Genomic DNA, 15,047 nt, shown 5'->3' on the forward strand with positions numbered 1-15,047 from the left:
CAAGTGTTGATAGTTAACAAGTCCACTAGTTTCAAGAAAAAAGGGAAAAGGGAAGAAGGGGAACTTCAAGAAGAACGTCAAGCGAGTTGCTGCTCAAGTGAAGAAGCCTGAGTCTGGACCTAAGCCTGAGACTGGGTGCTTCTACTGCAAAGGAACTGGTCACTGGAAGCGGAACTGCCCCAAGTATTTGGCGGATAAGAAGGATGGCAAAGTGAACAAATGTATATTTGATATACATGTTATTGATGTATACTTTACTAGTGTTTATAGCAACCCCTAATTATTTGATACTAGTTCCATTGCTATGATTAGTAACTCAAAACGGGAGCTGCAAAATAAACAGAGACTAGTTAAGGGTGAGGTGACGATGTGTGTTGGAAGTGGTTCCAAGATTGATATGATCATCATCGCAGACTCCCTATACTTTCGGGGTTAGTGTTGAACCTAAATAAGTGTTATTTGGTGTTTGCGTTGAGCATGAATATGATTTGATCATGTTTATTGCAATACGATTATTCATTTAAGTTAGAGAACAATTGTTGTTCTATTTACATGAATAAAACCTTCTATGGTCATACACACCAACGAAAATGGTTTGTTGGATCTCGACCGTAGTGATACACATATTCATAATATTGAAGCCAAAAGATGCAAAGTTAATAATGATAGTGCAACTTGTTTGTGGCACTGCCGTTTAGGTCATATTGGTGTAAATCGCATGAAGAAACTCCATGCTGATGGGATTTTGGAATCACTTGATTATGAATCACTTGATGCTTGCGAACCATGCCTTATGGGCAAGATGACTAAAACTCCATTCTCTGGAACAATGGAGCAAGCAACTGGCTTATTGGAAATAATACATACTGATGTATGCATTCCGATGAGTGTTAAGGCTCGCGGCGGGTATCGTTATTTTCTGACCTTCACAGATGATTTGAGCAGATATGGGTATATCTACTTGATGAAACATAACTCTGAAACATTTGAACAGTTCAAAGAATTTCAGAGTGAAGTGGAAAATCATCGTGACAAGAAAAAAAGGTTTCTATGATCTGATCACGGAGACGAATATTTGAGTTACGAGTTTGGTCTTCAATTAAAACAATGTGGAATAGTTTCACAAATTCGTGCCACCGGAACACCACAGCATAATGGTGTGTTCGAACGTTATAACCGTACTTTATTAGATATGGTGCGATCTATGATGTGTCTTACCGATCTACCACTATCGTTTTGGGGTTATGCATTAGAGACAGCTGCATTCACGTTAAATAGGGCACCATCTAAATCCGTTGAGACGACACCGTATGAACTATGGTTTGGCAAGAAACCTAAGTTGTCGTTTCTTAAAGTTTGAGGTTGCAATGCTTATGTGAAAAAGTTTCAACCTGATAAGCTCAAACCCAAATCGGAGAAGTGCGTCTTCATAGGATACCCAAAGGAGACAATTGGGTACACCTTCTATCACAGATCCGAAGGCAAGACATTCGTTGCTAAGAATGGATCCTTTCTAGAGAAGGAGTTTCTCTCGAAAGAAATGAGTGGGAGGAAAGTAGAACTTGATGAGGTAACTGTACCTGCTCCCTTATTGGAAAGTAGTACATCACAGAAACCAGTTTCTGTGACACCTACACCAATTAGTGAGGAAGCTAATGATGATGATCATGTAACTTCAGATCAAGTTACTACCGAACCTCGTAGGTAAACCAGAGTGAGATCCGCACCAGAGTGGTACGATAATCCTGTTCTGGAGGTCATGTTACTTGACCATGACGAACCTACGAACTATGAGGAAGCGATGGTGAGCCCAGATTCCGCAAAATGGCTTGAGGCCATGAAATCTGAGATGAGATCCATGTATGAGAACAAAGTATGGACTTTGATTGACTTGCCCAATGATCGGCGAGCCATTGAGATTAAATGGATCTTCAAGAGGAAGACGGACGCTGATAGTAGTGTCACTATCTACAAAGCTAGAATTGTCGCAAAAGGTTTTCGACAAGTTCAAGGTGTTGACTACGATGAGAGTTTCTCACTCGTATCTATGCTTAAGTCTGTCCGAATCATGTTAGCAATTGCCGCATTTTAAGAAATCTGGAAAATGGATAATAAAACTGCAATCCTTAATGGATTTATTAAAGAAAAGTTGTATATGATGCAACCAGAAGGTTTTGTCAATCCTAAAGGTGCTAACAAAATGTGCAAGCTCCAGCGATCCATCTGTGGACTGGTGCAAGCATCTCGGAGTTGGAATATACGCTTTGATGAGTTGATCAAAGCATATAGTTTTATACAGACTTGCGGTGAAGCCTGTATTTACAAGAAAGTGAGTGGGAGCACTACAACATTTTTGATAAGTATATGTGAATGACATATTGTTGATCGGAAATAATGTAAAATTATTCTGCAAAGCATAAAGGAGTGTTTGAAAGGATTTTTTCAAAGAAAGACCTCAGTGAAGCTGCTTACATATTGAGCATCAAGATCTATAGAGATAGATCAAGACGCTTGATAAGTTTTTTCAATGAGTACATACCTTGACAAGATTTTGAAGTAGTTCAAAATGGAACAGTCAAAGAAAGAGTTCTTGGCTGTGTAACAAGGTGTGAAATCGAGTAACACTCAAAGCCCGACCACGGCAGAAGATAGAAAGAGAGTGAAAGTCAATCCCTATGCCTCAGCCATAGGTTCTATAAAGTATGCCATGTTGTGTACCAGATCTATTGTATACCCTACACTAATTTTGGCAAGGGAGTACAATAGTGATCTAGGAGTAGATCACTGGACAGCGGTCAAAATTATCCTTAGTGGAATAAGGATATTTTTCTCGATTATGGAGGTGACAAAAAGGTTTGTCGTAAAGGGTTATGTCGATGCAATTTTTGACACTGATCCAGATGACTCTAAGTCTCAATCTGGATACATATTGAAAGTGGGAGCAATTAGCTAGAGTAGCTCCGTGCAGAGCATTATAGACATAGAAATTTGCAAAATACTTACGGATCTGAATGTGACAGACCCGTTGACTAAAATTATCTCACAAGAAAAACATGATCACACCTTAGTACTCTTTGGGTGTTAATCACATAGCGATGTGAACTAGATTACTGACTCTAGTAAACCCTTTGGGTGTTGGTTACATGTCGATGTGAACTCTGGGTGTTAACCACATAAAGATGTGAACTATTGATGTTAAATCACATGGCGATGTGAACTAGATTATTGACTCTAGTGCAAGTGGGAGACTGAAGGAAATATGCCCTAGAGGCAATAATAAAGTTATTATTTATTTCCTTATTTCATGATAAATGTTTATTATTCATGCTAGAATTGTATTAACCGGAAACATGATACATGTGTGAATACATAGACAAACAGAGTGTCACTAGTATGCCTCTACTTGACTAGCTCATTGATCAAAGATGGTTATGTTTCCTAGCCATAGACATGAGTTGTCATTTGATTAACGGGATCACATCATTAGGAGAATGATGTGATTGACTTGACCCATTCTGTTAGCTTAGCACTCGATCGTTTAGTATGTTGCTATTGCTTTCTTCATGACTTATACATGTTCCTATGACTATGAGATTATGCAACTCCCGTTTACCAGAGGAACACTTTGTGTGCTACCAAACGTCACAACGTAACTGGGTGATTATAAAGGTGCTCTATAGGTGTCTCCAAAGGTACATGTTGGGTTGGCGTATTTCGAGATTAGTATTTGTCACTTCGATTGTCGGAGAGGTATCTCTGGGCCCTCTCGGTAATGCACATCACTTAAGCCTTGCAAGCAATGCAACTAATGAGTTATTTGCGAGATGATGTATTACGGAACGAGTAAAGAGACTTGCCGGCAACGAGATTGAACTAGGTATTAAGATACCGACGATCGAATCTCGGGCAAGTAACATACCGATGACAAAGGGAACAACGTATGTTGTTATGCGGTTTGACCGATAAAGATCTTCGTAGAATATGTGGGAGCCAATATGAGCATCCAGGTTCCGCTATTGGTTATTGACCGGAGACGTGTCTCGGTCATGTCTACATTGTTCTCGAACCTGTAGGATCCGCACGCTTAAAGTTTCGATGATAGTTATATTATGAGTTTATGAGTTTTGATGTACTGAAGGAGTTCGGAGTCCCGGGTGAGATCGGGGACATGACTAGGAGTCTCGAAATGGTCGAGACATAAAGATCGATATATTGGACGACTATATTCGGACATCGGAAAGGTTCCGAGTGATTCGGGTATTTATCGGAGTACCGGAGAGTTACGAGAATTCGCCGGGGAGTATATGGGCCTTATTGGGCCATACGAGAATAGAGGAGAGAGGCCAAAAGGAAGGAGGCGCGCGGCCCCCCTCTGGTCCGAATTGGACAAGGGGTGCAGCCCCCTTTTCCTTCTTCCTCTCCTCCTCTTTCCTTCTCTCCTACTCCAACAAGGAAAGGAGGAGTCCTACTCCCGGTGGGAGTAGGACTCCCCCCTTGGTGCGCCCTCCTCCTAGGCCGGCCGCCTCCCCCCTTGCTCCTTTATATACAGGGGCAGGGGTCACCCCATGGAAAAAACAATTGATCATTGATCTCTTAGCCGTGTGCGGTGCCCCCCTCCACCATAATCCTCGATAATATTGTAGTGGTGCTTAGGCGAAGCCCTGTGACAGTAGAACATCAAGATCGTCACCACGCCGTCGTGCTGACAGAACTCTTCCCCGACATTCTGCTGGATCGGAGTCCGGGGATCGTCATCAAGCTGAACGTGTGCTAGAACTCGGAGGTGACGTAGTTTCGGTGCTTGATCGGTCGGGCCGTGAAGACGTACGACTACATCAACCGCGTTGTGCTAACGCTTCCGCTTTCGGTCTACGAGGGTACGTGGACAACACTCTCCCCTCTCGTTGCTATGCATCACCATGATCTTGCGTGTGCGTAGGAATTTTTTTGAAATTACTACGTTCTCCAACACATCGTTCCTTATTCAGCCTATTATGAATGAAACATGTTTGCAATGACAATTAGAGATTATAGTTACTCATGCCATGCTTAATTAGCTAGGAGTTTGTAATGGTTTACCTTGCATGCCAACATGGAAATTAAAATGGTTGTGATGTAGTATGATAGGATGGTATCCTCCTTTGAATGATTCGAGTGGCTTGACTTGGCACATGTTCACGCATGTAGTTGAAACAAAATCAACATAGCCTTTATGATATTTATGTTCATGGTGATTTATATCCTACTCATGCTTGCACTCAATGTTGGTTAATCTCAATGCATGTTTATGACTATTGTCGCTCTCTAGTTGGTCGCTTCCCAGTCTCTTTCTAACCTTCACTTGTACTAAGCGGGAATGCTGCTTGTGCATCCACTTCCATAAAAACCCCAAAGTTGTTCCATATGATTCCATCATACTTTCCTATATGTGGTATTTACCTACCGTTCCAAGTAAATTTGCATGTGCCAAACTCTAAACCTTCGAATGATAATCTATTTTGTATGCTCAAATAGCTCATGTACCAACTAGGGTTATCAATATATTCCATGCTAGGTGGGTTATTCTCACGATGAGTGTACTCCGCTCATCATTCACGAGAAAATGGCTGGTAACCGGGAAGCCCAGTCCCATGCTCAAAGCAAATCAAATCAAAATAATTGCAAACAAAACTCCCCTAGGATTGTTGTTAGTTGGACGGTTCCCGTTGTTTCAGACCAGCCATAGAGTGTGCTTGTTGGTGGTGGGGGAGTATAAACTTTAACATTATATTTGGAAACCGCCTATAATGTATGTAGCATGGAAGATACCAATATCTCTTAGTTTTTATGTTGAGAATGGAAGCACACCGCTCAAAATATTATTCAATCTCCATTTCAAAACTCGAGCTCTGGCACCCCTGCAAATCCCCGCTTCCCTCTGCGAAGGACCTATCTATTTACTTTTATTGTCGAGTCATCATCCTCTTATAAAAAGCACCAGTTAGAGAGCACCACTGTCATTTCTATGCATTGTTATTAATTTATATTGAGTATGACTGTGACTGGATCTCTTTTACCATGAATTACAATGTCTAGTCAGTCCTTGATCTTTAGTGGTGCTCTGCATTTATGTTTTGCGGTCTCAAAAAGGGCTAGCGAGATACCTCTTGTTATATCATATCATGATTGTTTTGAGAAAAGTGTTGTCATCCGAGGTTCATTATTATTACTCGTTAGTTGATTATGCCATTGATATGAGTAAATGTGAGACCCAAATGTTATTGTGGATATGGTTAGTTCATGATCTATGCTAAAAACTTGAATGCTGACTTTACATATTTACAACAACAAGATCAAACAGAGTTTGTAAAAGTTTTTCTTTATCACTTTCAGTTTATCAACTGAATTGCTTGAGGACAAGCAAAGGTTTAAGTTTGGGGGAGTTGATACGTCTCCGTCGTATCTACTTTTTCAAACTCTTTTGCCCTTGCTTTGGACTCTAACTTGCATAATTTGAATGGAACTAACCCGGACTGACGTTGTTTTCAGCAGAATTGCCATGGTGTTATTTTTGTGCAGAATAAAAAATTCTCGGAATGACCTGAAACTTCACGGAGCCAAGTTTTGGAATTAATAAAAAATATTGGTGAAAGAATCAGCAGCAGGGGGCCCACACCCTAGCCACAAGGGTGGGGAGCGCGCCCTTCGACCTTGTGCCCCCCCTGGACCTCCACCGACCTCAACTTCAACTCCATATATTCACTTTCGGGAAGAAAAAAATTAGAGAGAAGGATTCATCACGTTTTACGATACGGAGCCGCCGCCAAGCCCTGATCTTCCTCGTGAGGGCAGATCTTGAGTCCGTCCGGGGCTCCGGAGAGGGGAATCCATCACCATCGTCATCATCAACCATCCTCCATGACCAATTTCATGATGCTCACCGCCATGCGTGAGTAATCCCATCATAGGCTTGCTGGACCGTGATGGGTTGGATGAGATTTACCATGTAATCGAGTTAGTTTTGTTAGGGTTTGATCCTTAGTATCCACCATGTTCTAAGATTGATGTTGCTATGACTTTGCTATGCCTAATGCTTGTCACTAGGGCCCGAGTGCCATGATTTTAGATCTGAACCTATTATGTTTTCATGAATATATGTGTGTTCTTGATCCTATCTTGCAAGTTATTGTCACCTGCTACGTGTTATGATCCGGCAACCCCGGAATGATAATAGTCGGGACCACTCCCGATGACGATCGTATATTAAGGAGTTCATGTATTCACTAAGTGTTAATGCTTTGGTTTGATGCTCTATTAAAAGGAGGCCTTAATATCCCTTAGTTTCCAATAGGACTCCGCTGCCACGGGAGGGTAGGACAAAAGATGCCATGCAAGTTCTTTTCCATAAGCATGTATGACTATATTCGGAATACATGCCTACATTATATTGATGAATTGGAGCTAGTTCTATGTCACCCTATGTTATAACTGTTGCATTATGAATGCCATATGACATAATTATCCATCACTGATCCATTGCCTACGAGCTTTTCACGCATTGATCTTTGCTTCGTTACTTTTCTGTTGCCACTGTTACAATTGCTACAATGCTGCTACTATCACTTTTGCCACCGTTACCGTTACTTCCATACTACTTTGCTACTAAATACTTTGTTGCAGATATTAAGTCTTTCACGTGTGGTTGAATTGACAACTGAGCTGCTAATACATGAGAATATTCTTTGGCTCCCCTTGTGTCAAATCAATAAACTTGGGTTGAATACTCTACCCTCGAAAACTGTTGTGATCCCCTATACTTGTGGGTCATCAGCGCTCTCTCCATCACTCTCTACCCCCTATGGGTGCTGCTCCCCGTTCGGCATTAAGTACATCTTGGTGAAAACCTACGAGACACAAGTTGCAAGTATCAGTCGGATTTCGAGACAGTTGCATATCAAAGAAGTTATAAACACTCGACTGAAAAGGCCTGACCTCTCCGGGTGCGTTCTGGGCGTCGAATGGCAAAATCCTCCTTGACCCCCGAGGGTTATCCTTGTTGCCAGTAATGCTACGGAGCCACTGTGCCACCGTCTCCTCGCGAACCTCCTCTGGGTGGGTTCGAGCGGTGTCTTCTGGACCCGAATACATCCACATGGGATGGTCACGGGCTTGCAAAGGCTGGATCCGTCGACTGAGGAATGCCTCCAACAGATCCATGCCCGTCACTCCGCCTTTAACCAATGCGACAACCGCGTCGACTAACATGGACACCTCACCCTTCTCAGCCACGGTTACTTTCAGTGAAGAAGGCTAAAGGAGTCTATCAAAGGTGAAAGGGGGGAGGTCGATCGACTGACTAGGAGTCGGGATGTCTTTGCAGTAAAACCAAGTCGACTGCCATCCTCTAACTGACTCGGGAAAGGTCAGGGGCGGAAAATTACTACTACCCCTCATTTGGATCCCTAACCCCCCACGCATTTGGATCACGTGTGTCTTTTCTTCATCCGGGTTGGCTTTCTTTACCGATTGAGATCGACAAGTGAAAATGTGCTTGAACAAACCCTAGTGCGGCTAGCACCCCAGGAAGTTCTCGCACATGGAAACAAATGCAGCAAGATATGAGATTGTGTTGGGAGGAAAGTGGTGAATATGAGCACCGAAGAAGTTCAAAAAACCCCGAAAGAACGGATGCGGAGGCAGGGAGAAACCTCACTCAACATGGGTGGTGAGGAGGACGCGCTCACCCTCGCGCGACTGAGGCTCAGATTCCCCCTCCAGCAACCTCCAGGCCCCGTGAGCAATCAGGCCATTGGAGGCAAAATTCTCAAGGTCTTCCTGTGCGACGGTCGAGCGGATCCAGTCCCCCTGGATCCAACCAGGCGGCAGACCAAACCGCGACAACGACCCCCTCGCAGTCTTCTTGCCCTTCGCCACCGTCGTCGCCTTCTTCGCGTGCTCCAGGGCTATGGTTTGTCCTTCACCATGGCAACGGAGCTCGAGAGGGTTTGACAGAGGTGCGGAGAGCAGAGAGATGCGAGACGGAGAAGAAGAGAGAAAGGGGAATGAATGGGATGCACAGTACCCCGCATCGGCAACGACGCGTTTTATGGACCCGTTGCCGAGTGGCTGACTTGTGGGCCCGAGCAATCTTATCACATCCCGTAACAGGCGTGGGCTCGATGCGTGGCGAAAAAGGCGGCGCAAAGATCGAGGAGTCCCTATCTACTCGCCCCGCTTACTGCGCCACGCCCTGTCCCACGCGCTTCTCCGAATTTTTGAATCACATGAGATCCGGGAATCGCGGAGCAGTCAATCGCACCGAAGATATCAAATCCTAATTCACTCGAAGATTTGCGGCATAATCCACTCGGCGATTTCAGAAGCTAGAATCGACCGAGGCGACTGATGCAGGGTTAAAGTATCCGAGTACTTTCAATACCTTGAAGAAATGCCTCTGAAGCATTGAATCGAGTCGGAATCAACTCCAACCGTTCCTCACTCGGACCTCAATCCATTTGAGGGCTAATGACGATGACATGTACCTAGCGTAGGGTCGTAGACCTAACCTAGACACCCTACCCAAGGACACTACCCTAGAGTCAAAGACATACAAAGTTCTACAGAAGATACCAACTGAAATCACCCTGAAGTGTAATCCACTCGACGGCAGATTCCACTCGGATATCCCAATACCACTCGACATAATCATTACACTCGGCCATACAAAACAATCACTCGGAGCATAGAAGGCCTACAATCACCCCAGGATGGCAACCACCGGGCATTCACTCCGTAGTCATAAAGATCATTAATAGCTGGCGTTACCAGTAATGCCCCTATCTTAACTCACATTGAACCCTGTGTAACCGAGGGCTAGAGGGGCCTGACGCACTCTATATAAGTCACCCGCTCCTATGGCACAAGAGTTCACACCCCCTTTAACCTTCACACATATCTAGTCGATCAGCCTCCGCGACACCGAGACGTAGGGCTGTTACCTCCTTCGAGAGGGGCCTGAACTCGTAAACTTGCGTGGACATTCTCGCCATAGCTAGGATCCTGCCTCCTCCTACCTACCCCCTACTCTTACTGTCAGACTTGTTCCAACGACATACGGAATCCTAGCATCCAGCGAAAGCTCTTGGACAAAGTCCTCGATGCCCTCTGTGTGGCCGTCCTCCCTCTTGATGGCGATGGCAGCCTGCATCTACTGCCCGGGCATGACGTCGTCAACGGCCGCCATCTCGCAGACCAGCCACCGGAGCTGGTCGAACCTCCTGGCCTCCGCGAGCGCCTCCGTGAGCACGTTGTACTGCCGGGTGGTCCTGCGTGAGCGTCTCCTCGTCGTCAGCCTCCGGCAGCTCCTAGGGCGAGGGCGCCCAGTTCACGGCCCGTTCGTCCAGCCAAGCGGGCGGCGAGGAGGCGTGGTGACGGCGCGCGGCGGCCAGGGCGAAGGCTCGGCGGGCAGCAAGGAGACGGCGGCGAGCGCAATCGGAGCGAGGAGATGTGCTTGCGGAGAGATAGAGTGGATATATTCTTTTTTCATGCTAGTGGGTGGGGTGGGCCTAGCAGAAAAAGGGAGGAGAGAGGCTGACTGGTGGGTTTGACCATGCACAAAAAAGCGTCGGACGCCCCAGGTGCCCCCCGGGGGGCTGGGTTTGGCATGAGGTCGCCGGGGCTATTATTGTTTAAATCCGACGCAAAATGATGTCTTAAGAACATGATTTAGATTATTTTTTTATCACCGGTGCTAAAAAAGGTGTCTGGGGGTCGTCCTTACGGCCGAGTGGAGACGGTGTAAGGAACGGATCGAACGCAGCGATCGCAGCTGCGAGCGAACGAACCGGCCGGCCCTGTTCTGTACCGACGAGAAGTGAAAGGGAGCCGGGCATACATCCAACGCGACCTCCACGATCCGCCTCACTCGCACCCAACCAATCACAGCACGCGAACCACCACCCCACGGATCACTCCCTCCATACAAAATCTGACCGTCCACGCATCACACATCCAACGCTCCACGCTCATCTTCCTTCCCGAAAAGCAAAACTCACGCGCCCTCCCCTCCAAAATCCCCCGCCCGCTCGGCGCCGGCGCGCGCCTCCTCTCTCTATTTAACACCATCCCTCCCTTTCTTCCTCTTCACCCCAGCCCGTCCCCAAATCTCCAAGCGCGAGCGACAACCAGCCCCGCCTCAACCCCCCGGCGCGTCTCCGACTCCATGGCCCGCACCAAGCAGACGGCGAGGAAGTCCACCGGCGGCAAGGCGCCGCGGAAGCAGCTGGCGACCAAGGCCGCCCGCAAGTCCGCCCCGGCCACCGGCGGCGTCAAGAAGCCCCACCGCTTCCGCCCCGGCACCGTCGCGCTCCGCGAGATCCGCAAGTACCAGAAGAGCACGGAGCTGCTCATCCGCAAGCTCCCCTTCCAGCGCCTCGTCCGCGAGATCGCCCAGGACTTCAAGACCGACCTCCGCTTCCAGTCCTCCGCCGTCTCCGCCCTGCAGGAGGCCGCCGAGGCCTACCTCGTCGGCCTCTTCGAGGACACCAACCTCTGCGCCATCCACGCCAAGCGCGTCACCATCATGCCCAAGGACATCCAGCTCGCCCGCCGCATCCGTGGCGAGAGGGCCTAGGCTGCAACCCATGCGCCGTCTGTTAGATCCCTGTTAGGCTGAGTTCGTCGGTGGAAATGTGTGTGCTTGTAGTGTTCTTGCCATGGTCGATGCGTTGTGCCTAATCTGATGGTACCCTCTTGTTGCCATCAGCGGTGGAAATGAAAAATGTTGGCTTCCCGTTCTCATTCATCTGTGTTTGAATTCCTGTTCCCAACTTGTCAGAGTTCTTGCCAGATTTAGCTAGCTCTTTCTATTTTGCCCTGAATTTCAGCTTTTATCATTCAGAGCTTGAACCTAGCTAGCTGCCTCTGAACCTGAACGAACTGGCAGTTGAGTTGGTACCTGAAAATTGCTTGTCCGCTAGTGTGCTCGTCTTCAGTTCCGTCTATCAACAAGTTGCATGACAGCACCTGTGTGTCTGATGTTCAGTGCACATATTCTGTTGAAAAGCATCCATATTTTGCCTGATTACATTGCAACCCTGTAAGTCTATGAACCATGCTCTAAACTAAGTACATCCTGCGGTTCTGCCTGTCGAAGCAGCAGTTGTTTGCTTTATGTTCTGTTCCGGTGGACTGGCCATTGCTTGGATAGAGTATCCTGAACATTTGTTACATTCAGGAGTGTAAAGAGAACATGTGCCCTATCCCAAGCATGTGAAGTGACCTGCCAGTTTCAGCTACTTTGTTCTTAATTGCTTCGATTTTGTAGCTTACAAATGTTACTGTAGTAGTGTGTCAAAATTCCAAATAACTATTCCGGTTGGTTGCCTCCGAACCTGGATGAACAGATGTAATACTCCTGAACAGATGTCAAAATTCCAAATAACTATGCCCATTCAGTTCAGTTTTGTGTACCTTACATAAACAGTAGTGCTTCCTGATGATCGCATCAGCGCTGAAAGTGCCTCAATCCTGTATAATCTCAAAACTACAAACACAGTTACAAGGATGCCTCCGACTACAGTTTTTCTTGATTAGATGTTTATCGTGAGGCACACTGCTCTATACTTAAGAGAATTTTAGTGGTCGCCCATGGGTAACTGCTGCCACAGTAATACCAACGCCAATTTCTTGGTACCTATTCTCCAATCGACTAGCGCGCGCACACACTTGACGCAAAAAGCTGTTCGTTCTGGGCAGTTTACAGCAGTGCTGCTGTGGGATCCGAATGTTTATGGTGGTAAGCTGATGTTAGAACAGTCAAGCATCTCGAAACTTAATTTTGAAGGAAGAGAGGCAGTATTATGTTTATGAACCGTACAATTAATTTAAATTTATGAAATTTATTACTGATGCATGATACGAGTTCTTTGACGGGAGAAGGTTTCTAATGGCATTCTCATGTGACTCAAAAGGGATGCAGAATTTTTGGAGGCCATTAAGCTTCTAGCACCAATTACCTGATCGCTAAGTTATTGTATGTAATTTTGTAAAGGGTTATCCGAATGCTTGAATCCTAAAAAAGTGAACTCCAGTTAGCGACGAAAAATGAGAATAGCATTGATGCATTGCGTTCGAGCAAGTTTCTTGTAGATTATCTTCGGAACTCAAAAACAGTTCGGATGAAGGAATAAGAGTCGTTCATTGGAGGACATGCTACAGCAACGCAACAAGTATATCAAATTGAATTGATATTCACGGTGAATTAGCAACTTATCTTGGAATACAACCATAAAAAAAGTCTGTTCCTTGCAGAATAACTGAAGACAATCATTCTCATTTCGACAGAGAAAATTCCATGCATTCAAGAACACGACACAGCACAGCAGTTCTGAACAAACACCTGGCCCCGCCGGCCCACAGCCCAAAAATTTCGAGTGCCTGAATATATTTAAACATTTGAGTAATTTTGGCCTAAATGCACTCCTGTAATACGTTTAAACATTTGAGTGCCTGAATAGCGAATTACTCTGCATTTTTTCTGAACACAAAATTCCTCTGCATTTTAAAATGGCCAAAATTCCTCAAATTCCTCTGCATTTTTTCTGAAATGGCCAAAATTTTCGAGCCGCCGCCATAGCTCTGACCCAGCCCGCCAATCCACCGGTCCAAGCTTCCGGCCACGTCACCGATCCGCGGCATCCCGCCCCCGGATCGCCATCTCCACCGTCCACTCCATCCGCATCCAACGGCAGGCAGAGGCCTCCTCCAACCTCTCGCCCCCTTTAAAACGCCCTTGGCCCCTGCCCCCAAATCACATCACCAGTAGCCAGTAGCCACCGCCGTTCCTCCGGTTCCACATCCGCTCGCAGCTCGAGATCGGCAGCCATGTCCGGGCGTGGCAAGGGAGGCAAGGGGCTCGGCAAGGGCGGCGCCAAGCGCCACAGGAAGGTTTTGCGCGACAACATCCAGGGCATCACCAAGCCGGCGATCCGGCGGCTGGCGCGGAGGGGCGGCGTGAAGCGCATCTCGGGGCTCATCTACGAGGAGACCCGCGGCGTGCTCAAGATCTTCCTCGAGAACGTCATCCGCGACGCCGTCACCTACACCGAGCACGCCCGCCGCAAGACCGTCACCGCCATGGACGTCGTCTACGCGCTCAAGCGCCAGGGGCGCACCCTCTACGGCTTCGGCGGCTAGGCCCGGCCGACGGTCGCATGTCTCTCTCGCCGCCTGCAGATTCGAAAAGCTTGATGGAACCCCGACCTGTCTAGTTCGCTGTTTCCTGTGTAGCTCGCATGTGTTTGTTGGAAATCAAACTTCTCTCTGCAGATGCCGCGTTTCTGAATTTGTTTCGCCGTTTGGTCTCTGTTGGGTCGATATTGAGGTGGCGATAAGTTGATTTGCCATAATTTACCAGGAGCCCCGGATTAGCCGTACTTGTTTGCAGTCTAATTTGATGTTACTTCTGTGGTGCAATGCGTGAAAATGGAGATGGTGATTTGTCTGCATTTCATACTACATCGAGTTGTAGATTGAGTTTCTATCCTTGACCGGACTTCTCGGTGTACAAATTTGTTGCCTGACTTGTACTGTGAAACTATCTCAGTGACCAATTCATCATGTGGTTCGTGCTAACTGCTAGTGCTATAAGTTAATTAGGATCATCATTTGTGCTTTTATTTCTGTTGATTTGTATGTAGTTACTACAATAACCTTTTAATTGGCTGAACTGTGCTTCCAACTGTGGAATTGCGAATATAGATAAACGATACCCTCTTGGCAGTGACAGGAACTTCATCCTTCAGTTGAATTGATCAAGAGGCGCAATGATGTATTGGATCTGTTACGAATTACAGTATATTCAGATATCCAAAGCAGCTCCGATAAATGAATACTAAATCTGTCCCGAGCAGGATGCTACAGAATTCAACCATCATTCTGTCAGAACGGTAATGGAACAAGCATACCAAGTTAGATGGATACTGTGATCCACAGAAAATTAGCCATCATTCTTCTCGTTTGGCTTTGAAGTAAACTTATATATAAAAGATGTTTGCTCATTAGAGAGT

General features: G+C 46.3%; 1 protein-coding gene across 2 annotated transcripts; it reads left to right on the forward strand.

Annotated features, from left to right (window-relative positions):
• Positions 1-11,116: 11,116 nt before the first annotated feature.
• LOC125518801 (histone H4) lies at positions 11,117-14,323 on the forward strand. 2 transcript variants are annotated; one of them, XM_048683679.1, is made up of 2 exons: positions 11,117-11,547; positions 13,854-14,306. In XM_048683679.1, the coding sequence occupies exons 1-2, from the start codon at positions 11,201-11,203 to the stop codon at positions 14,173-14,175; spliced, it is 669 nt and encodes a 222-aa protein (XP_048539636.1). In that variant the 5' UTR covers positions 11,117-11,200; the 3' UTR covers positions 14,176-14,306. The 2 variants fall into 2 exon arrangements, with proteins under 2 accessions (XP_048539636.1, XP_048539628.1); XM_048683671.1 differs by lacking the exon at positions 11,117-11,547 and having other exon boundaries at positions 13,791-14,176; positions 14,207-14,323.
• Positions 14,324-15,047: the final 724 nt, after the last annotated feature.

Source organism: Triticum urartu, chromosome 1 (assembly GCF_003073215.2).
Source record: "Triticum urartu cultivar G1812 chromosome 1, Tu2.1, whole genome shotgun sequence".
In the NCBI taxonomy this organism is placed as follows: Eukaryota; Viridiplantae; Streptophyta; class Magnoliopsida; order Poales; family Poaceae; genus Triticum; species Triticum urartu.